This window comes from Neolamprologus multifasciatus, chromosome 22 (assembly GCF_963576455.1).
Source record: "Neolamprologus multifasciatus chromosome 22, fNeoMul1.2, whole genome shotgun sequence".
Classification (NCBI taxonomy): domain Eukaryota; kingdom Metazoa; phylum Chordata; class Actinopteri; order Cichliformes; family Cichlidae; genus Neolamprologus; species Neolamprologus multifasciatus.
This window is the reverse complement of record NC_140459.1, coordinates 33,773,365-33,796,415: the sequence shown is the minus strand read 5'-3', so window position 1 is coordinate 33,796,415 and position 23,051 is coordinate 33,773,365. Positions and strand designations below refer to the sequence as shown.

Below are 23,051 nucleotides of genomic sequence, written 5' to 3'. Positions count from 1 at the left end.
TATATAAAATCAAAACAGATAAAATCAGTAGTTAAAATGTAAGTTTTGAAATTTAAGCTTAAAAGTGTGGATTTGGTGCTTTATTCAAATGCAGCTGAGAACAGGTGAGTCTTCAACCTGGATTTAAATAAACTGAGTGTTTCAGCTGATCTGAGGCTTTCTGGGAGTTTGTTCCAGATATAAGGAGCATAAAAGCTGAATGCAGCTTCTCCGTGTCTGGTTCTGACTCTGGGAGCTGATAAAAGACCGGATCCAGATGACCTGAGGGATCTGGAAGGTTCATCCTGGGTATTGTAATCCAATAGGCTGTTCATGAACACTGTAACGCTGGGAAATGACTCTGAGCTTGGAACTACAGAAACACTAACAGTACACGAACAGAAAGACTGTGACACAAACAGGGAGACAGCAAACAGCAGGAAACACAGCTGGAACTATTGGGAACTATTGAGAATAGAAATACGTTCAGATCAGTCAGTATCTGTTCAGCACAGATACTGAAGTGCAGACTTTCAGTGTTACCTGTAAACATCAGCAGCTCAGTCTGACAAACACAATTCGTATTGTTGATGAACTGTTACAGGCTGTGATTCATCATTTCTGATTAACCAAAGAAAAGTGATCTGATACCTTTAAATACAAAAGAAGTACAAAACTCTTCCATTGCTTGGATTCACTAGTGCAGCGTCTGCTGGTTTGACTATAACATCACTGTTTTACTTGGTAACTGTAACTGTAAATCTGTGACATGTCTGTGAGATCAGTAATTAAACAGCATTTAGCTAATCTTAGTCACTGCTTGAAGCTCTTTTGCACGAGAGCTCTCAGCCACACTGACCCATTCACACACAGCCACTCAGTGATACAACAGGACACTCTGGACACGGCCAGTGCTCAGGAAACAAGAAGAAAATGAGATCTGACAAGCTCAGCCTCACCCAGAGCAGACGGATGAAGAACACGTGTTCAAACTGAAACACAGAGACTCTTTGGGTTTTGCAGAAACTGATTAGTAGTGACGTCTGTGTCTTACCCTCTGTTTCATTTTGGCACAGTTTGGCAAAGTATCTCGACATCGGTTGTGGATAGTGGCACTGCATGCTGTAAATGAAGACAGTGAGGAACATAAAACATGCAGTTAAATCAACACATTCATTAGACACAGACTTTCACTATAATCACATCAACAACCAAAATAATCTCTTTAGTCACGATTTTCACTGCCAGAAACCTGCAAGCCAGCGTTTTTAACCTGGGAGGCTCCTCGTCTTTATTTATCCAGAACCTATTCACTGCTTATTTTACCTGCATTTTTAAAACACCAAAGGAAGCCACTGCTTAAACCAACAATTGTGATGTGGAAACACATCAGTCCTCAGTGACGCTGTATAAATGTACGGGAAACAGCTTACAGAAAGTCGTATGCACTGATGACAACTTGTTTGGCTCACAGTTTAGATTAAAACAAACTTCACTTAACAACAGTATTTCTCACACATGATAAGCTGTGAGTTTATACATATACTGTGCATGAGGACACACAGCCTGCAGCCAACCAGTAGCTCTGATCCAAACACTGAGAATAAGAGTGGACTGACGTCATCGTCACACTGTGATAAAAACAAATAGCAAAAACTCCGATTGTTGTAACTGTGTTCACTGCTCTTTGTGTCTTCAGTCATCAAATTATAAGCACTACTGTGACTGCTGATGTAGTCACGATGCGGTCGGCGCCCCCCCCCCCTCCCTGAGCCTGGGTGTGCTGGGCGTTTCTTCCTGTTTTAAAGGGCGTTTTCCTCCCCGCTGTTTTCAAAGTGCTTGCTCATGAAAGGACATGTGATTGTTGGGTTTTCTCTGTTTCCTGTGACTAAAGTGAAGACTGACTCAGAATAAGAGTGGAACCAGGTCTCTTCATCTTTGACCGTAAATAGTTTTTTTTAGTTTAATTTAAGAATTAAATATTAATGTAATGGCCTTAAATACCCCTCCTGTCAAATGGTCTGTATTTGTACAGCGCTTTACATCCACACATTCACACACTGGTGATGGCAGCTACATTGTAGCCACAGCCACCCTGGGGCGCACTGACAGAGGCGAGGCTGCCGGACACTGGCGCCACCGGGCCCTCTGACCACCACCAGTAGGCAACGGGTAAAGTGTCTTGCCCAAGGACACAACGACCGAGACTGTCCAAGCCGGGGCTCGAACCGGCAACCTTCCGATTACAGGATGAACTCCCAACTCTTGAGCCACGATTTTAAGTCTAATTCAGTTAATAAAAAGGGACCAAATACTACAAAACCAGGACAGAGGTGACGCATAACTCAGTGCACATCCTGTGTTTTTAGACATAGAGAGAACTTTGTTCTGAGGTTTGTGTCTCTGGCTTTATCGTCATACTACACTATATAAAGCATAACGATGAGACAGTGGTGGAATAACTAGCGTGTTACTTACTGGGGCAGCAGAGAGCCTCCTTTGCAGTGATGCTCTTGTTGCATGCTGAGCAGAGTGTGGTTCCTGACACGGTCAGAGATGTAAAGAGGTGACCGTTGGGCTTGAGCACCACACTCTCCCTTGCAGCTTTCTCTCGCTCCCTCATGCGCTCTCGCTCTTTATTCTGAAAATGAAACAGAATGTAAAAAACTTGTGATACGAAATAATTATTCACACACATTTACTGAGAGAAAGTAGAGCTTATGCACCGATCTGCTACTTAACATCTGTGAAACTAGTTCTGCTTATTTACATCAGAGCATGAGTCTAAAGACAGAGTGAAAGAGGAGCAAATTATCAGTTTATTACTAAACTACACGTTCAGTTAACTTGGCCATGAACAAATGCAATGTTGTAATATCTTCCATAAAGCCAGAACATCTGACTATTCATCACCGATTGAAGTAAATAAGAACATCCCCAGGTTTCTCTGCAGCTCTGTAGCCAGGCTGACAGTCAGAGCTCTGCTGAGCCAACCATCCCTTTAACGTTAACTAGTAATGATCACAACCATCACCATGTATGTGATATACTTCCAGTGTTCTGACAAGCCATCCTACCATAACTAGTTTATGCACATTTCTGCTGTCACAGAGTCATTCCAGCACAAATTTAAGTAGGTATGACGGTTTGCCACTTAACTTTGCCCATCAGAGTTTGCTTGTAGCTCGTAGTTATAAAGCCTGGACGGTCAGCATGACACTGTACTGTCTACAGCGAGAGTTTCCACACGTCATTATGATAGCTGTGCATGCCCCGCCCTCTGCTAGCGCTGCAGCAGCCTGTGAGGTCCTGCACACTGTAACCAGCAGACTCCAAACACAGCACCCTTTCCTGATCTCTGGGGGCTTAAATCACATCTCCCTGTCCTCCACTCTCCCCACCTTCACCCAGTACGTCACCTGCCACACCAGAGACAATAATACATTGGACTTGTTGTATGCCAACATGAAGGAGGCACACAGCTCATCCTCTCCCTCCCCTGGTTCATCTCCAGCCTGTGTATAATCAGGGGTCCGCATGTGTGCGTGCGCTGTCAAAATAAAAGACCCGCACCAGATAAGAAGTTGCAACGTGCGTTTGATACATATAAAAGGCAGTTTTTGTCCACTAGAGTGGGATTTTCACGGCACATTCTGCACCACATCTCTGTGCGTTCATCGTTTGTTTGAAGCCAGCTCACCTCCTGCAACCACTTTTCCAAGAATACGCTTCTTTTGTAGTTCAGACTCCTTCTTTCTTTGGAGGTGGAGGAACACCACAGTAACTGCTTAAAGGAGCTTCTTCGACATCTTTAAGAGTTCTAAACAAATGTCTGTCCTCCTCCAGAAAATCTTATGTACACAAACATGCGTTGCAACTTCTTTGCGTCGCGTCTTTTATTTTGACAGCGAATGCGCACCTGCGGACCACTTATGTGCAGCCCTGTGTATAAACCTCTAGTACACAGAGAACCAGTTGTGAAACGCACAGTTTAAAAATGGTCGGCAGAGACTGAAGAGGCCCTGAGGGACTGTTTCCGTTCTACTGTGTGGGACAACCTCTGCAGCCCCCTGGAGGATGACCTCAGCAGCATCACAGACTGCATTACAGATCACATGAACTTCTGTGTGGACAACACCGTACCCATCATGAAGGCACGGTGTTTTTCTAACAACAAGCCATGGATAAATCCTGAAGTAAAGCCTCTCCTCAGGGAGAAGAAGAGAGTCTTTAGATCTGGAGACAAACAGGAGCTGAGAGTTTGTCCAGAAGAAGCTGAAATGGAAGATAAGGCAAGGGAAGAAAACTACAGCAGGAAGGTGGAAGAGCTGCAACAGGACAACATCAGAGGGGTTTGGAACAGCCTGAAGACAATCTCAGGACAAAAACCAACCCCCCAGGCTGCAGGAGACTTGGGCTAAATAAATATTTGAATAGGTTTGATCAACCACCCACCCCTCCCCCAGCATTGTCCCCCCTGCTGTAATCTCCTTCATCTTCAGGGACTGCCTGTCCATCATCTCAGGACTTCACACCTCTCAGCTCCCAGCCATCACACCCACCCCCGGCTTCTGTGGACTCCAACATACACCCCCTCCCCCAAAATCCCCTCTCTCCATCTCAGCACTTCAAGTGAGGAACGAGCTTCGCATGATCAAGGTGCGGAAGGGTCCAGATGACATCAGCTCCAGGTTCCTGAGGTGCTGCGCAGATGAACTGTGTGCCATCCTAGGATATCTGGTCAACCTGTCACTGGGGAAAGTTCCACAGCTGTGGAAGACCTCCTGTGTGGTACCGGTACCAAAGACCTCCCATCTCAAGGACCTCAGCAGCTACAGGCCGGTAACCCTGACATCGCATCTGATGAAGACCCTCGAGAGGTTGGTTCTAAACCATCTGCGCCCCCTGGTGAGGTCTTCATTGGATCTGCTGCAGTTTGCTTACCAGCCTGGCATCGGGGTGGAGGACGCCATCATCTTCCTCCTGCACCGAGCTCTGACTCACCTGGAGAAGCCTGGAAGCACTGTGAGGATCATGTTCTTTGATTTCTCCAGTGCTTTTAACACCATCCAGCCACGACTTCTGAGAGACAAGCTGGAGCTATCAGGAGTGGACACCACATGTCCCAGTGGATACTGGACTACCTCACAGAACGCCCACAGTATGTGAGGTCACAGGGCTGTGTCGCTGGTCTGCAGTACGGGGGCCCCACAGGGAACTGTGCTGGCACTGTTCCTCTTCACCCTCTACACTGCAGACTTCTCCATCAACTCCCCACGCTGCCACCTACAGAAGTTCTCTGACGACTCTGCCATACTCGGCCTCATCACAGGTGAGGACGACTCAAAGTACAGACAGTGGACTCAGAGTACGTGCCAGCGGAACCACCTGTTGATAAACTCGGGAAAACCAAGGAGTTGGTGGTGGACTTCCGGAGATGCAGACCCACCACACTGACACCGGTGAACATCCAGGGAGTGGACATTGAGATAGTGGACTCTTATAGGTACCTGGGTGTTCACCTGAATAATAAACTGGGCTGGAGCCACAACACTGATGCTTTTTACAGGAAGGGTCAGAGCAGACTCTACCTGCTGAGGCGGCTGAGGTCATTTGGAGTCCAGGGAGTGCTTCTTAAGACCTTCTATGACTCTGTGGTGGCATCTGTCATTTTTTACAGTGTTGTATGTTGGAGCAGCAGTTTATCAGCAGCTGAGAGGAAGAGGTTGGATAAACTCATCAGGAAGGCCAGCTCTGTTCTGGGATGCACCCTGGACCCAGTGCAGGTGGTGGGAGACAGAAGGACTCTGGCCAAAATAACATCTCTGATGGACAGAGTCTCCCACCCCATGCATGTAAATGTTGCTGCAGAGCTGCTTCAGTGACAGACTGCTGCATCCTCGATGCATGAAGGAGCGTTTCTGCAGGTCCTTCCTCCCTGCAGCTGTCAGACTGTACAATCAGAACTGCTCCCAACAAACAGATGTTTACATCTGTGCTGTAACTGCAGTATTTTATCAACAGATTCACACTATAACCTGGGTTTGCCTCTTATCTGTATTTAATTTTATTTCATTTCAATAACTGTACAGTACTCTGCTTTTGGTAACTATTGTCCTTGTTGTTATTATGTAAAAATTGTGTGTTTCTGTTCTGTGTCATGTGTACTGTTTGTTTGTATATGTGTCTCTCTTGCTGCTGTTACACCCAAATTAGTCCCTTGTGGGAAAATTAAAGTAACTCTTAAATATTATCTACAGCTACTTTCAGTACCATTGATGTTCATTTAGACTCTTTTTCTTAACCTTAATAATTACTTCCTCCAAACCATCAACGTGTCTTTTAGACCCCATTCCTACAAAACTGCTCAAAGAAGTCCTGCCATTAAAGTTTGACCTTTTTGACCCTGATGACGATTTCAGAGGTCCAGTAAAATCATATTAGACTTCCCTATAGCACTTTTTGGGGAATGCTGAAAATACACAGCACACTTAAAGAATCATCTTTTCGAGGTAACATCCCCAGAGAGACTGAGTGTGTGAAACAACCTGTAATTGGAACAATTCCTTCAGCTCCTCATCTCGACAATGGGAACCACCACCCCACCTCATCGCAAGTAGTGTCCCCAAGCATGGAGGTTGGAGACGAGACATCGTCCCCAACAAAGAAAATGTCTTTGTTGCGCCAAGAAAGCTCAACAGAAACTGGTAACAGCACACAGTCACAGCCATTTCTATGGCAACAGTTGCTATAGTCGAATATAGTCCGAGGAGCTCGCACACAGTGTACAAGCAAACATACTCACAACCACCTACATGCTGCATGTAGACTTAGCTGCAGCCCATGCAGCTGCATGAGGCCCAGTGATGTGCCAGCCCTGTGCTCGTGTCTTTCCAGAGCTGGCTCTCTGTCACAACACGGAAATGACATAATTTATGGTTCAGAGTGCAAAAGCGGGTGAAGGAGTGAGGAAGTGTGAGTGGGGGTGGAGACAAAACCATGAACAATACTGTATTAATGAACACACGTTCTAACAATCACAAGATTTTGTAAATGTGCTTTCTTGCCTGTCGCTTGCCACCGATGCTACATAAATCTTTATTATTAATGCAGAACTCGAGAACATGCCAACTTACCCGCAGGTTGATCTCCCGCACCCTCTCCTGACGCAGTTTTGACAGATTGGTAACTCTGGACATAACGCACTTTCTCAAGACCGACTGAAAAAGCAGTGAGCAAGTCGAAATAAAATATTCAGTTTGAAAGTTTGTGTAGTTTTCTGTAAATCGTTCAATTCTCCATCAAAGAGGAAAAAGAATAGTCTGTCCTCACTAGCCAACTGCAGTGTGTTTCTGCTTTTAGTGAAGTGACTGTTCCTGTGAGAAATCTGACTTCTGAATCATCACCGCCCCCTCACACTCACACACATACGCATCCACACACACACACACACGCACACAGTGTTCGTCCGTCTGTGAAATTTTAGTATAGACTACATTTGCTGTTTGCTGAGCAGCAAAATGAAACCATTTTAAAAACTTGAAATTTTACAAGACGATGGAAATATGTCAAACTATTAAGTATTACATTTATAAATGGGAGTCAGACAAGCAGTTTCACACATGAACCTGTTCGTTTGAACAACGACCAAAGACTGTGATCCACCTGTGGCCCTTACAGATGATCACACAGTCACAACGTTTGGATTACTGGTGTTGTACACGCATCACGACACATGTTTGGGAGTTTTTTAACAAAAAATGATTTTTTTGATCACACAATTAAATGCCCAGACAAGGATGTAGGTGTTTCCTGTAGGACAGTTATAAAACGCGCTGCATTTACATCTCCAACATATTCACATCACTACCCACGCCTGCGTTAGGTGCAGCGTGTCCATATGGTGCTCGGCAGTGTATGCATTTACACAAGGTGCAGTGAAGGTAGCGTGTGCTGGCTGGTAGGTTTCACACTTCAAACATGGACATATATGTATGTGAGCACAGCCCATATTAACATATGGCGCAACATGTAATAATGGAAAAAATAAATAACAACAGTTATTTATCCAAGTGTTGACTACACTGTTAGTATGCTTTTCCCTGTTCCTTCATGGACTTATTTTACTCTGTTACTGTGGTGGCCAAACCCGTGGCCACACTCTAAAGTCGGTAACTTTTGTATTTTCATTCTTCATTTGAACATAGTAATACATTTTAGTTACCAATAACTTTATTGATTGGTTTGGATACATTTGTCCTATTTGCAAGTACATTTAGTTTACTTATGTATTCACATACAAGGTCTTAAATAATCAGGCCCCATCTTATCTTAATGACCTTGTAGTACCATATCACCCTATTAGAGCACTTCGCTCCCGCTCTGCAGGCCTACTTGTTGTTCCTAGAGTATTTAAAAGTAGAATGGGAGGCAGAGCCTTCAGTTTTCAGGCCCCTCTTCTGTGGAACCAGCTTCCAGTTTGGATTCAGGAGACAGACACTATCTCTACTTTTAAGATTAGGCTTCAAACTTTCCTTTTTGCTAAAGCATATAGTTAGGGCTGGACCAGGTGACCCTGAATCCTCCCTTAGTTATGCTGCAATAGACGTAGGCTGTCGGGGGATTCCCATGATGCATTGAGTTTTTCCTTTCCAGTCACCTTTCTCACTCACTATGTGTTAATAGACCTCTCTGTATTGAATCATATCTGTTATTAATCTCTGTCTCTCTTCCACAGCATGTCTTTATCCTGTCTTCCTTCTCTCACCCCAACCAATCACAGCAGATGGCCCCGCCCCTCCCTGAGCCTGGTTCTGCCGGAGGTTTCTTCCTGTTAAAAGGAAGTTTTTCCTTCCCACAGTCGCCAAAGTGCTGCTCATAGGGGGTCATATGATTGTTGGGTTTTTCTCTGTATCTATGAAGCGCCTTGAGGCGACTTTTGTTGTGATTTGGCGCTATATAAATAAAATTGAATTGAATTGAATATTCATACTACTTCATTTCTTTGATTTTTGACTAACATTTGTCTTTTTATTTCTTACCTGCCATCATCCCTGGGAGTTGCTGGACAAAAGATGGTAGCCAGGGTTTGAAACCATTAAATGAAAAGGAAGATAATTGGACCACACCACCACTTCCTGCTGAAGGGGAGCATGTGTGTTTTCTTTACTTTAAAAACAAAGTATTTGTATTTAATTAAATATTTGAGTTTAGGGCTTTAATGGGGTTTTTGATTTTCTTCTTTGGTGTTTAGTTTATTAACAAACTAGATTGTACTGCATCGTTTGTGATTTATGATTGTGTTTGTTTGTTACCCCTCATGTGTCACAATGGTCTGATCAGCCATTATATATACTCTTGTATGTCAGTTCATGTTTTAGGTCAGTTATGGTTGTTTGTAGCAGTCATTTGGGTCGTTAAGTTTGCAGTCTGTGCCTGAGTTCAATTTTATTTCTTTGACCTCTTTTATGAGCTCAACATTTATTACTCTTGTAAATATAATTTTTGGGGGTTAAATAAATGGAAACTATATTTTTCTAATAATTCCTGGGACTCCTCCTGTTTTTCAACTCGGTCCATCACAGTTACTATGACCACTGACCATAGTAGCACAGTGCAGGTCTGCTGAACCTTTGGCACTCAGACAACTTGATTTTTGTTTGTTTTAAACTGAAGTTATTTTTGTTAGGAAATAATCTGTGACGCGATGACTCTGTGGACAGCAAGGCAGCTGGCAAGCTGTCAACCGTCCACCTTCACTGAAATACGTATCACAGCTGACATTACAGTAGCACTTATAGCAGTAATAATTATTCTTTTCTGTTCATATAGCGCCAAATCATGATAGCAGTCGCCTCATGGAGCTTTATATTGTAAAGAATGACAAAATATTTCATTATTTGCAACACAATATAAATATATTGTTTCAAATTAAAATGAACACTAAGAGTAATAGGAAAGCACCCAGCGTACAAATTAAGGAAATTATAATTCAGAGTGACTATATGAAGAATTTATGTATCAGCGTTTATGTCTCACTCATCTCTGATAAGTATGAGAGAGAGAGGAGGCTTTATATGAGGACAGCAGTTCAGATTTTACTCTGGGGGGGCAGAACCACAGAAAGGACGCGTTCCTGCTTACACTCCAGTCCAGTAGGTGGCAGTAATGCGACCATCACGGCGGTAAAAGTGGCAGAGCAGGGCAGGAGGAAGAAGAAGGAAGCGGAAGATGAAGAAAGAAGAAACAAATTCAGCCATCATTCTGAGGTCAACAGCTGGGTTTGATATTTTTTTATTATTAATGTTATTACTTAAATAATATACACTTCCGTGAACTGAAATGCGTTACAACCGAAAGCAAGACCTTCCGTAGTGGCGGTTTAGCATTTTAGGCCGTTCGCCTGCTCGTTACAGAAACAGCAGAAAACGATGTTAAATGTTCAGCGTGTGACGCGCCTCCAGGCGGCTCGGTCATGTGTACCTGAACCTGCACCGCCAGGTGATCGAGGACCAGCTAGTCCCGTTTACTCGGTTGTTTGAAGCTACATTGGGTTAATCAGGTATGATTCACTGAGATGGTGACAGATCAGGGCAAACGTATCGATGCTGCACACCGCGATCAGCAACTCCGTGATTGGACGAGTGAGGAGGGGGCGGTGCTTGAAGTTCGGAACAACTGTGGGGTGGAAACAAAAACATTTCTATCCTCTTTGATTTCGATCATATTCTTAATGCTAATGTTGGCAACACACCAACACAGGCATGACCCCCCCCGCCTGTGTTAGGTGTAGCGTGTCCATATGATGCCCCCCACCCCCCCTCCCATTTAAAGACTCAAATTTAGAGAAACGTTTGTTTCTCTAAATTTGAGTCTTTAAATGAGAATGAGTATTAATCTATTTGTTAGCCTGAAACAGCTTTTCAATGGAAAACGGGACTTTAGTCAGACGAATGCTTGATGTTGTTGGACACTAAGGAGCTGGGAGAGAAAAATAAAAACACAAAGATTCAAACATCCGTCTTTAATTTCTTTTTTCTTTTTTTTACTTGCTATCAGTTGATACGATACAGAGTAAATGTTTTCTACCATTTAAAGCTGGTAGGCAGAGAAAGGAACTGACACTGACGGTCAATAAGACTAAAAAAGCAAAATAAAATCTCGAAGCAGTAAAATGTGTTTTCTGCTAAATAACTCCCCCATCCATGATAAACTCTCCATTTTTCTACTTTTTCTACTCTTTGTTTTACTTTCAGATGCCAAGACATTGTTCTGCAGGGGGTTGCAAATCCAGGGACAACCATGAGACTCGAAACGCTGGCGTCACCTTTCACAAGTGAGCACGTTATGTTTGTGTCAGGGTGTAGTAACCAGTTATTGTTTTTATTTACATTCTCTCTTTCACACATTTAGACACATGAATGAAACAGAGGGACTCAAAAGCTCACAGATCATCTGCACATCTACATTTCTCCTGTTCTCATCTTCACTCAGTAATACTCAGGCTGACGTTCAGGTCAAAATACAGTTAATATTAAGCTCTGAAAAACTGGAACCAGAAGACATGAACTGAGTTTAGCTGTAGAACTTTGTGGGTTTTATAAGACGATTAGAATAATTTATTTGAGCAATATGTGGAAAGTTAGAGCAGTTAATCATACTAATACCCAACCTCCTTATAACTAGAAAAATCAACGGTTGATTTAATTTTTCACAGACGTTATGACCAAACGCTGAATGGCGAGGCGAGTACGCGGGAACCTGTCTGCATGTGTGTCTAATCTATGAGCTTCTGACTGAAATATAAATCTAAGTAGTTGATGTGAACTTGTGTGTATACAGACAAAACAAACACAACAGGCAGCAACAAAGTGAATTCCCATGTTATCACAAACAGATTGCATGTGCAGCAGGTACAATAAGTGTGCAAAACATAAGTATATTTATTTGTAAAGGTGCTATTGACGTGAAATTCACACCAGATGTTGGTAACAACCCATCCAATCCAAACATGCAAAGAAATCAAACCATAGATGTCCATAAATTAGGTCGTGTGTAATAATGAGAAATGACTCAGGAAGAAGAAAGAGAGGCGTGAAAGGCACGGACAGTCCCCGAGGGGCAGTTACCGTACAGCAGAGCAGCATGACTGAAGAGAAGGACGGGGCATAAACAGGCAGTCAGAGTGAGATAATAAATACACACAATATACATTATATACTTTTAAAATTACACAGTAATTCAGTACTTATTGTACCTGCTGTGGCTGCCACTTTGACCCCATTCAGACCTTCAGCAGACATGCTCCATCACGCTGCTGTTGAGTGTTGATGCACCAGTATAGGGCTGCTCAATTAATCGAATTTTAATCACGATTACGATCTGGGCCGATTATTAGCCCCTCCCTCGTGCTTTACTCTCGCGCTGCTCCGTGTGGCAAATCGAGCGCACCTCTCTGCATTTCAAACACGTGTCACAACAATTAAGAGCAGCGGTCTCCAACCTTTTTTGTGCCACGACCGGTTTATGCCCGACAATATTTTCATGGACCAGCCTTTAAGGTGTCGCGGATAAATACAACAAAATAAAACTAGTACTGGTACCAAAAAAAGAAGATTTATTCATAACACACGTGAAAAGACCCAGGAAAACCGAGTAAACGATAAAAACGATAACAAAATAACGCTGAAAACCGATAAAAACCCTGAAAACTATACATTTCACACCTGAGCCTCAACTCTCGCGGCCCGGTACCAAACGACTCACGGACCGGTACCGGTCCGAGGCCCGGGGGTTGGAGACCGCTGATTAAGAGGACCCGAGGGAAGCTCGGAAAGCTCAGCAGAAGTTATTTGGAGAGGAGAGTGACTGCTGTTGGTTGAAAAGAGGTAAAAAAAAAACTTCAGTGGTGTGGAAACATTATGGGTTCATGAGTCAGACGTGGATCAAGTCGACACAGTGTGTAAACTTTGCTACAGTGTCGTAGCTGCACCACAGAGCAACACTGCAAAGTTCACTAAACACAGATGTTTACATTTATTTCTTATATTGCAAACATTTGCACTGTTATATATTATTTTTTAAAGTCATTATTCAACACATTGTTATTGTTAAATAAATATCGTCAAATAATCGAGATCTCAATTTCAGTGAAAATAATCCTGATTATCAATTTTGCCATAATCGAGCAGCCCTACACCAGTATCTCTGCGAGTGGTCGCACACCTGGTCGCCATCGTCAAAGCAACGCTTTCAACAGGAACTTCATGGCACGTGGTCGCAGTGAATTTGGCTGTGTCATGGTGTCCAGGTGCCCAGTGTGACTCTGGTGTTATTCACGTTCAAATGGAGATGTACTGATGATGTTGTGATGTTATGTTCTTTGAAATATGTTAATATAATATCTTTATTGAACTTGACCTGAAATGGAAGCTGAATGTAACACAGATGTTGTGTTACTAGGTTACCCAAAGGAGCGGCTCGGAGAAACCTTTGGATCAGTAACTCTCACCGTGCAGACTCCTGGGATCCTCAGACGGACTTTGTCTATTTTTGTTCAAAGCACTTCCCACCCGAGAGTTTTGAGCTGAGTGGAAGCAGGTGTGTATCGACCAGCTGGACTTTCACAGATCACAGACACCACTTCAACTAAAACCAGAATTTTCTGTTGTTAACTGCTGGTGTAGTTTTCAGTTATGGCAGTGTTAAGATAGCAGCCTAAGTATTTCTTTTGACCCTTTCACACAGTGGAATCAGACGACTAAAGGAAGATGCAGTTCCTACTTTATTTGATTTCCCTCCAGCAGCCAAACACAAAAGAGCAGGAAGGCAGCAGAAAGAAGACAACATCCCTGTCAGGTAATCAAACCTCACACAGGCTGATAGTTTGTCATCATCTGTGAGCAGATTCATTATTTTATAGTTATATATATACTAGAGCTGCCACAAACAATTATTTTGATAGTCGACTAATCAGATCATCATCCATTGGATGTAAAACTACAGCTTATTGCACCAGCAGCATCTGCTCTTATATAACTATCATTAGCTTACAGCTTTAAGTGTTTCAGGTATGTGCTAACTAAAAATAAAGACAAGATGATAGTTTATTAAACTTTAATGAAATTTGCAGATTGTTTCTGTGAAGTTTAATAAACTCCTTGCTAGAATATAACAGGACACCGGAGTAAATTCTCGAGCATCTCACACTTCTGATAATCAGCTGTCTGCTTGACGTTTATTCAGCTGTGTAAAAACTTTAATCTCAGCCAAACCGATTTACTCAGGAACAAATAAAATACTAAAAAAAGCCAAACAATAACATTTTAAGTTATCTAAGTGACTTATATATCATGTTTAACCTGAGTAGCGAAAGACGGCGGTGGGTTTGAAAACGGTTTGCCAGAAGTCCGGTGTTCTCACGGCTCTAGTTAGCCTAGCCCCCGGCTAGCTATCGAGCTAGTGGCTAACAGACGTCTCCGAAAACGTCGGAGCGCTTTTGAAAATATGTGGTGTCTTGATAAACTGAGCAGATATTTGAGGTTTACACAGCTACATTCTCGCCTGAAAATATGTGAAACGTTTATTTTGTGACCCAGAAAGAATAATAAGAGTAATATTAAAACTAACTAGCTGCCGCCATTGTTGGAAACTGAGCTGGGCTGCGCTATGAATTCTGGGACACAGCTTCTTCTTCTTCGGGGTTTAACGGCAGCTGGCATCCTTGTACATGCAGTGCTGCCATCTTCTGTTTCAGTCCGTTATTACACTCTTAAATCCTACTACTTATTCCTGCGTCTTTTGTGATCTTACAAAGCTTCAAACGACGCGTCGACTATTAAATCAGTCATCGATGATTTTGATAGTCGACTAATCGTGGCAGCCCTAATATATACATAGTCTTTGCTTCAGTTCCCACTCTGTGAGGATGCTCTGTGAAAGAACAGACCAACTCTAACGTTCGCTTTTATTCTTCTGATTCTGTTACGGGAGCATCAGTTATACCTGCAAGTCAAAGTGCAATGATTTTTGGTGTAATTAAGCATAATAATTATTACATAATAATAAGTAAATTGTTACTTTAGTTACCAAGTATCAGGAAAACATGAGAATTCCAGCAGCTCTCTGATTCTTGGTTCGAGCACCGAGTACGTGCTGGATCAGCTCTACATGCAAAAGATCTGAGACCAGCTGGCTGATCTAGGACCAGCTCTTTGAGGTGATGAGATGAGGGATTTACTTTCATTAAGGTTGAAGTAATCATCATCTGAGATGACTATAAGTGGTCACTGAATAGGGAAAATATATCCATACTGAAAAACCATAATGAGCAGGTGTTGATGAATGAGTGCCTAAAGGTTTGAACCCCAGTGGAAGGAACCCCAGTGTAGGCCACGCCCAGCTGGGCAGCTGGGCGTGGCCTACAGTTAGCATTACATCTGTCAGCATCAGGGTTAAAATGGGGAAGAAATGAACCATGTTAGCATCCTGTGACAACTGTGATGCTGCATAAAGGTTTGCCACGATGATTAAAATGAACAGAGAAAAATAAATCATAAAAATAGAAATGATATAGTGAATAGAAAATAGGAAAAAATAAATGTTTAAGAAAAGATAGATGTGAAATAGTGAATGAATCTAAAGCACTCAGCGGTGACAGATGTGAGATGTTAAACAGCCTGCAGTGCTGTGAAGGTTTGAGCCGTCACTCAGTTCTTCATGTATTTCTAGAAAAACAGGAAACATTTAAAGATGTGCAAACACATTAATGTTAGTGTTTAAAGATAACTTTTGTTTCATTCTCTGTCAAGATGATTCCACACTGCATCAGTTATGTTGAGGTCCACAGGCCGGTCCATGACTGACAGTGTTCATTTATGCTTTTACTGCATTTGCAGTTTGAATAGAAATAAAAAATAATACAATCATCTAGAGCTGGGCGATAATAATTCAGCAAATATTACGCATTCACAATCTGCCAAAATAATAACAGGAATATATTTGGAGGATGTTGTTCTCAGTCTGAGTATACTCTTCTTTCCAGCACACACCCCTCACTGCTGACTCAGTTTTAATCATCTTCCACAATTTAATATCTCCCTGTTAATGGATTTATCAGGAAAGAGTGAACAAACTTCATGCAAACAAATGATTCTCCTGATACATTTCTGGCTTTACTTTGGGAAGCAGTGAGAAGTGAAACAGTCAAAAGTGGATCCATTCATTAAAAAAATGTAAATTTATAAATAAAGGTAAAAATGTCCCTTTTAAAGTATTGTAATGCAAAAGAGCCAGAAACAACTAAGTTGTACAAACTAGCCAATTTCAATCCACAATGTACTTGATGGGGCTGAAGTAGAGCTGGGCGATATGAGATTTTTTCATATCACGATATGTTTTTTTCATTTCAGGCGATAACGATATATATCACGATATAAGCCAAATAACTATATTTGTAAGATTTAAATGTGCCGTTGCTCACAAGTAAAACATGAAATAATCAGCAGCTTGTTTTGATTTAAATATTTATTTCCCATAATAAGTTCAACAGGGTAGATGTACTTAACATGAGACTTTTTCAGATAAATAAAGGCAAATATTGCAAACGACACAAAAGGCAGCCGCTAAAGCGTTTAAGTTTCAAAACAGAACAAACAAAACAGACTAAATTGTCAATTCCACTTAGAAACAAAATATTAATTCTAAAAATAAATCTTAGTTTGTTTTACAGAAGAACAAAATTGACTAACTTTTGTCAATATCAAATAAACTGAGAACTAAAAGGAAATTCTCGATCTCTCCTTGTTGTATAGCTGAGCTTTTCAAACAGTTTAACAGTTACTTTAGTCTGACAGAATCCGAATGACGAAGATTGAGCATGCACCGCTTTATTGTATTTCCAGACTTGCTTTCGGCACATTTACAGTGCACTACTCTGTTTTTGTCAGACTTGAAATAGCCGAAATACCTTCACACTACAGAACTTCTGTGGCTCTTCCGTTCAACAATCTCTCCGGCGTTGGAACCATCATCTGTTTTCTCTTCGGTAACCTTCGCTCACGCTCTCGGTTGGTTTTTCTCTAGTCGGCACACTCATTTCCTCCATTACCCGGGCGGCACGGCGGCTGGCTGCTTCCCAAACAAATACACATGTGCGGCTTGGCACTTGTGCTGCACGTAACAAGTCACCTGACGTGACGCTGCGGCTGTGATTGGTTCGGCTCTGCGCTACTTAATTTGGATTGGCTGTTCTTCTTCTTTTTCTTTTTTTAAGAGGACAAGAGAGATGAGGCTTATCTCAATAGTTTAATTTTTCTATCGAGAAAAAGTTATTTCGCAATAATATGGTTATCGTTCTATCGCCCAGCTCTACACTCATCCATAATCTGCTGTAGTATTCGTGGCTATTTGGTTGTCCAGGAAAAACTAATTGGTCCCAGTTTCTTCTGCAGTTCCCGCTCAGGAGCACAGGATGACACACATCAGGAGATCAACCAGCGTCACACTGCAGAAGAACCCACAGTTAAAAAGTCAGTGGGCTCCACTGAGGAGACTGCTCAAGACACGCCTGGATTTTCTCCAGAAACATCAGGGTTGGAGCAGCTGTCGCAGCAAGAACTCGGTCCTCCGCCTCCAGAGCCTCGACCCGTTTCCCCGTCACGTTACATGAGACGTCTGCCCCCCCCTCCGGGCTTCTACTTGTCAAAGGAGCACAGCTACGCTCAGCTCTGCCCCCTGTTGTGGAGGAGACGTTATGACCAAGTTGTAGACTGCTTGGAAAAAGCCCTACGACAACTGAACGCAGCCAGGCGGAGGGAAAGCCGTCTGCGGAGCAGCGTGCTGAGGCTCCGTGATAAGCGACTGGAGCACATTCTGCTTCTGTCACAGAATGGCTGCAAAAACAGGGGAAGCTGCATAGAGGGGGGGGGAGAAAGACAGTACAAAGAAGATCCTGAGCTAGAGGAGAATGAGGCTAAATCCAAAGATATGAAGTTGATTGAGGACAAATGTGTCGATCAAATGGAGACAGGATGTAATTTTCTACCAGAGTCCAGCAGCTGGTCTGAGACGAAGGGAAACTGTTTGTACTGTGGAAAAGGGCAGAGTGGGGGGCATTTGAAGCACGAGGACTCACCAAACACCCAGAGAAACGTTGCAACGAGCTCCTGTGACACAGCTGAGAATGTGCATCACGTTCAGATAGATAGGCAGCAAGAAACAACCTGGAAAGACGAAGAAACCAGTGATACCAGTGTGACAAGTTCCCAAGTGTTGTTGCAAAATCCAGGTGTTCAGCATCTGGTCTCAGCTGGAGTGTGCTTCCTTCAAACTGACGAGCAGAGTCTGCATTATCTAGGCTCTCAGCAGAAGCTGCTCTCTGACAAACGCCACGGAGAGTCTGAGGCGACGAGTCAGGATCACCACCGCGACCTGCGGCACCAGCTGTTATGGTTACCGGACAGCGCAGACGGGCGGGTGATCTTGTTGACTGTCCCTCCCGACGACGAGCCGCAGCGTTTTGTCACGGTGGAGAACGTGGCCGGCGAAGAAAAAAACGTTCTTTTGTCAGAGCTGGATCTAAAAGGTGTGGAATACTTCACAGAGAGCGGCGGGGGCGTGTCCAGAGCTGAGGCGGCGCCGGATCAACACAGTGAGCAGAGTTCAGACGGTGCGTTCGTGGAAATACGGGACGATGTCAGGATGAAACTTAAAGAGCACCTGGAGGGTTTCCACCTTCAGCTGAGCACCGAGTTTAGAAGCTAACAAGGATGATATACATCTGTATCATTTAATGTGACTGCACATTTCACACCTCTCGTTTATTATTGTTTTTATGATAACGAAACAGTTCAAACCCCAGAATCAACCTTCAGTTTTTAGTCAGCATAGTATTACAGATACGATTGGTTAAAACACTAGTATCTCCTTACTGCCGTGTTGCAGCCTCTCCTCTATTACGCCTTAAAAAGGCTCCCCCATCTATGCTATCAGCCACATCAGTGAAAACGCGGCTTAAATCCAAGTTCCTGGCGTTATTCTCGTCTCCACTTCCTCTTCTAAGCTCGACTCTTTTGCTTTGCTTAGCTGAGCTCCAAAGGTTTGCAGATATTTTGCACAAATGACAGGAAACACGTTCAGGAAGTACAACCAGCTCCCACTCACCATTAAAACCTTTCAGAGATGGTGTCTACTTTAATCGGTGTGACTGTACATTTAGAGCTAAACGTTCGTACTGCTGGCGTTTGTTTAAAAGACTTAAACGTACAGCGGAGCTCTTTTAAGAATACAAGCATCCAGTGTATAGTAGAGAAGGGGATCTCCTTCCTTCAGGGCTGCCCCGCCTGACATCACTGTATTAAATGCTCTCTTCCACTATGCGTTTGGTCTCGTGTCGTCTACTCTCTCCTCTCTCCCTTTGTGCCCGATCGCTCACACCAGAGCCTGGTTCTGCCCGAGGTTTCTTCCTCTTACTAGGAAGTTTTTCCTTCCCACTGTCACCAGGTGCTTGCTCATAGGTCAACTTATTGCTGTTTTTTTTCTCCGTTATTGTCGGGTCTTTACAGTATGACGCACCTTGTTGTTGTGACTCGGGCCTGTATAGATCAAATTAAACTGAAAGATAGGTGATGGAAAGTGGGCCCTGTTATTCAAATGTAATCCAGGAGGATTAATCTAACGTGATAGACTGAAATCCTGAAATCTGGCTGTTCAAAGGAAAAAAATGGTCACCCGTTGTTAAATCATGAGTTAACAGTGTCTAACAAATTTATGGAAAGCTGGGTTCAGTTTCACTCACCAGGCCTGTTACATCAAGAATTCAATAAAAAGACAAAACAACTGATACGGCACCAAATCACACCAACGGCTGTCTGAAGCACTTTACATTGTGAGGTAAAGACCAATGGTAGAGAATCACATGACCCCTATGAGGCAGCACTTGGCTACAGTAGGAAGAAAAACCCCAGTGCTGTGAGGAGTGCTCGGACCTCAGTATTGGAGAAACCAAACATCCATCTTCCTTTGTCGTGGCTTCTGTACTGCAAACAGGAGTCAGTAGTACAGAGTGTACAGTACACAGTGGTACATCCATCTAGTTTTGTTCTCAATGTTTTGGTAACAAAGACTAACTTTGCCTAAAAATGCCTAACAGAACAGAATAGAATAGAATAGAATAGAATAGAATAGAATGCCTTTATTGTCACTGTATGGTTGTACAATAAGATACAGAGCATCTCCTATTCAGTGCAAACATGCTGGGGGGGGGCTGTGTTATCGGTGCATGTGTGAGTTGTCCTTGATGATGTTTGCTGCTCTGCTGAGGCAGCGGGAGGAATAAATGTCCATCAGGGAGGGGGGAGGGCAGCCGATGATCTTTGTGCTGTCTTGACCACACTCTGAAGCCTCGCTCTATCCGCCTCGGTGCAGCTGCCGTACCGTGATGCAGTAGGTCAGCAGGCTCTCAATGGACGAGCGGTGGAAGGTCAGCAGCAGGTTGGAGTTCAGCTTGTACTTCCTCAGGAAGTGCAGCCGCTGTTGGGCCTTCTTGACGACTGGTGAGATGTTGTCTGTCCAGGAGATGTCAGCAGAGATGAGGACACCAAGGAACCAGAAGGTGTGGACCCTCTCCACACACTCCCTGTTGATGTAAAGGGGGGCCAAGTCAGTGCTGTGCCTCCTGAAGTCGACAATGAGCTCTTTGGTTTTCTTAGTGTTCAGTGCAGGTTGTTTTCTGAACACCAGGCTGCCAGCTTCAGGACTTCCTCTCTGCAGGCTGCCTCGTCTCCCTTTGAGATGAGTGCGACTACCGTGGTGTCATCAGCAAACTTGATGATGAGAGTGTTGTTGTGGGTCGAGCTGCAGTCATGGGTGGGGGCTCAGCACACAGCACTGTGGGGAGCCGGTGCTCAGTGTGAGAGTGGAGGAGAGGTGAGGGCGGAGTCTTACAGTCTGGGGCCGGTTTGTGAGAAAGTCCTTTATCCAGGCACGTGTGAGAGGAGGGAGGCTGAGAGTGACCAGTTTGGTGATGATGATGTCCTGGATGATTGTATTAAAGGCGGAGCTGTAGTCCATGAAGAGCATTCGGACGCAGCTCTGCTGCTGCTCTAGGTGACTCAGCACAGCGTGGACGGCTGTGGAATAATAATAATATAACTAATAACATGAACTTTGCACAAAGTACTACAGTACTGCACAGGGTGAGATATACATGTTTCAGTGCAAGGGAGCCTGCCAGCTGCCAACATCAGGTAACATCCCCCGGGGTCCTGAAAGTAGGAGGAGACCACTCAAAGTATCCTTTCTCTACATTATTCTGGATGCTGATATTCCCAACATTGAGGTAACGTACAAAATACAAGAGCTGCTCGTGTTTACATCATAGAGATCGTGTAAACTTTTTTCACTCCATTGCCTAAAACAGGGACCATTTCTGAAAGGTTTTGATAGTGGAGGGGCATGCTGGGAAATGTATTCCTACACACCAAACTGAATATGGCCCGAGGGTTTTACACCTGCACACACGCTGTGTCCCATTTCAGGGTCTGCACGCTTGAAGTACGCATTTTAAGTGTGATTACGTCACCGCCACGCGACGACGGCTGTCCCAATTCGAAGTGTACTTCAAATGCGTACTCCAAATGCGCCGTCGATTTCCCCAAATATCAAGCTGGTCCGGTGCACGCTTCGTGGTCCCATATATCCCACAATTCATAGCGTGGCGGTGGGTGTGGATAATTTTGCCGCAAAATACGGCAGAAGGGAGCGGCCAAGAGTGAACTGTCAAAAGTAAGTACTGAATATGACGTCACTTATTCATGTGCGAATGTTTAATAATGAAGAACATTAAAACATTGCTGTTGACCACATGTCGGCAAAGTTATGTGACACTAGTGATGCTTGTACTTTCAGCATTGACTTGGTTTTAAAGCCTCTACTTCTAAATATACATATAGTCGACCTTAATCTTACAGAGAATCTGATGATTTTATGGATAATTAAAGTCAGTCATATATCCACAAACACAACAAGCTGAAAGTCAGTGATATATATATATATATATATATATATCATAATAATCTGACAATACTATAATATGGCCAATATTATAGTATTGTCAGATTATTATGAGATATATATATATATATATATATATATATATATATATATATATATAATCATAATAATCTGACAATACTATAATATTGGCCATATTATATTTACATTACCACAGTGAGATGACTTTAGTCTCATGAACAACATTAATTATTATTTACTAGCTAATCTTAAATGACTGTTCAGTACAGAAATGAAGCCCTTGAATCATGTTTTACAGTCCTGTGGTTTCAGCCTCAGATACTCAACTAATCAAAGTGATGTCATGACAAAAATGAATGACCAACAAAACATTTTTCTCCTTCATTTCTGTCAAACAAAGCTGTATGTAACGTGTCTCGCGGTTAGTATCATGGTTGCTAGGCAACCTGAACAGCGCGACGAAGCATATACCGTCCCATTTCACAAGCCTCTCACTTCCGCACTTTTCGTACTTATAGTACGCACGCTTGAAGTACGCGTAGTGCGCGTACTTCAAGCGTGCAGACCCTGAAATGGGACACAGCCACAGTCACGATGTGGGGAAAGTTAATGAACACATGGATGGTTGTCTCTGGCTTTCAGAGATGTAGCCGGTTCTCCAGTAATATGCTAATATACTTATATCAAAGACTAACTCACAAACAAGTCTTTTACCCGGGTAACTAATAAAACCCATCTGAAGCTTAGCACAGTTGTCAAAGCCCCGAGAGCTAAAGCTTGGTGCCCGTTTTTGTGGGTAAATGTCGCTGAATGTTTGTATTTCAAAGAATTAAAGTTGCGTCTAAAGGACTGAAGAGCGGAGGCCGTGTGTCTGTTACTGTAGGACCTGTGGGAGGAGCTACGATCCTGAGAATGATTGACGGCATCCTGCTGAAACTGCGTTGCAGCTTCTGGGATTGGGTGTGGCATTAACCCTTCACCGTGCGAACACCGGCGCATACATGAGGAGGAGGGGGAGCGGGTCTTTATTAGCGGGGGGA

General features: G+C 43.3%; 2 protein-coding genes across 7 annotated transcripts in view; one reads left to right on the top strand and one right to left on the bottom strand.

Moving 5' to 3' along the window:
• The window catches only part of arhgef2a (Rho guanine nucleotide exchange factor (GEF) 2a), a 36,126-nt gene extending 28,733 nt beyond the window's left edge, over positions 1-7,393 (bottom strand). For 2 of the 4 annotated variants that reach the window (XR_014871819.1, XM_085147790.1), the window contains exons 1-3: positions 7,116-7,391; positions 2,458-2,620; positions 1,034-1,101 (exon numbers count right to left, since the gene is read on the bottom strand). Coding sequence is in view for 2 of the 4 variants with exons in the window: in XM_085147790.1 (XP_085003916.1) it covers positions 1,034-1,101; positions 2,458-2,620; positions 7,116-7,178 (294 nt within the window). In the remaining 2 variants the exon portion in view is untranslated. Of the gene's footprint in view, positions 1-1,033; positions 1,102-2,457; positions 2,621-7,115 lie in introns of all 4 variants that reach the window. The other 2 variants (XR_014871818.1, XM_085147791.1) reach the window with 2 other exon arrangements.
• A 2,728-nt stretch (positions 7,394-10,121) lies between these two features.
• thap7 (THAP domain containing 7) lies at positions 10,122-22,029 on the top strand. 3 transcript variants are annotated; one of them, XM_085147795.1, is made up of 6 exons: positions 10,147-10,259; position 10,425; positions 11,235-11,314; positions 13,441-13,578; positions 13,726-13,836; positions 17,430-22,029. In XM_085147795.1, the coding sequence occupies exons 1-6, from the start codon at positions 10,210-10,212 to the stop codon at positions 18,739-18,741; spliced, it is 1,692 nt and encodes a 563-aa protein (XP_085003921.1). In that variant the 5' UTR covers positions 10,147-10,209; the 3' UTR covers positions 18,742-22,029. The 3 variants fall into 3 exon arrangements, with proteins under 3 accessions (XP_085003919.1, XP_085003921.1, XP_085003920.1); XM_085147793.1 differs by lacking the exon at position 10,425 and having other exon boundaries at positions 10,122-10,247; XM_085147794.1 differs by having other exon boundaries at positions 10,254-10,540.
• The last annotated feature ends 1,022 nt before the right edge of the window (positions 22,030-23,051 follow it).

What these genes read in the sequence shown, in the direction of transcription:
- thap7 (XM_085147795.1), top strand. Translation starts at nt 10,210, where the DNA reads ATGAAGAAAGAAGAAACAAATTCAGCCATCATTCTGAGGTCAACAGCT. An exon ending in GCTGGCGTCACCTTTCACAA is followed by an intron (nt 11,315 to 13,440) that starts GTGAGCACGTTA and finishes TTGTGTTACTAG; the next exon opens with GTTACCCAAAGGAGCGGCTC. An exon ending in GAAGACAACATCCCTGTCAG is followed by an intron (nt 13,837 to 17,429) that starts GTAATCAAACCT and finishes TTTCTTCTGCAG; the next exon opens with TTCCCGCTCAGGAGCACAGG.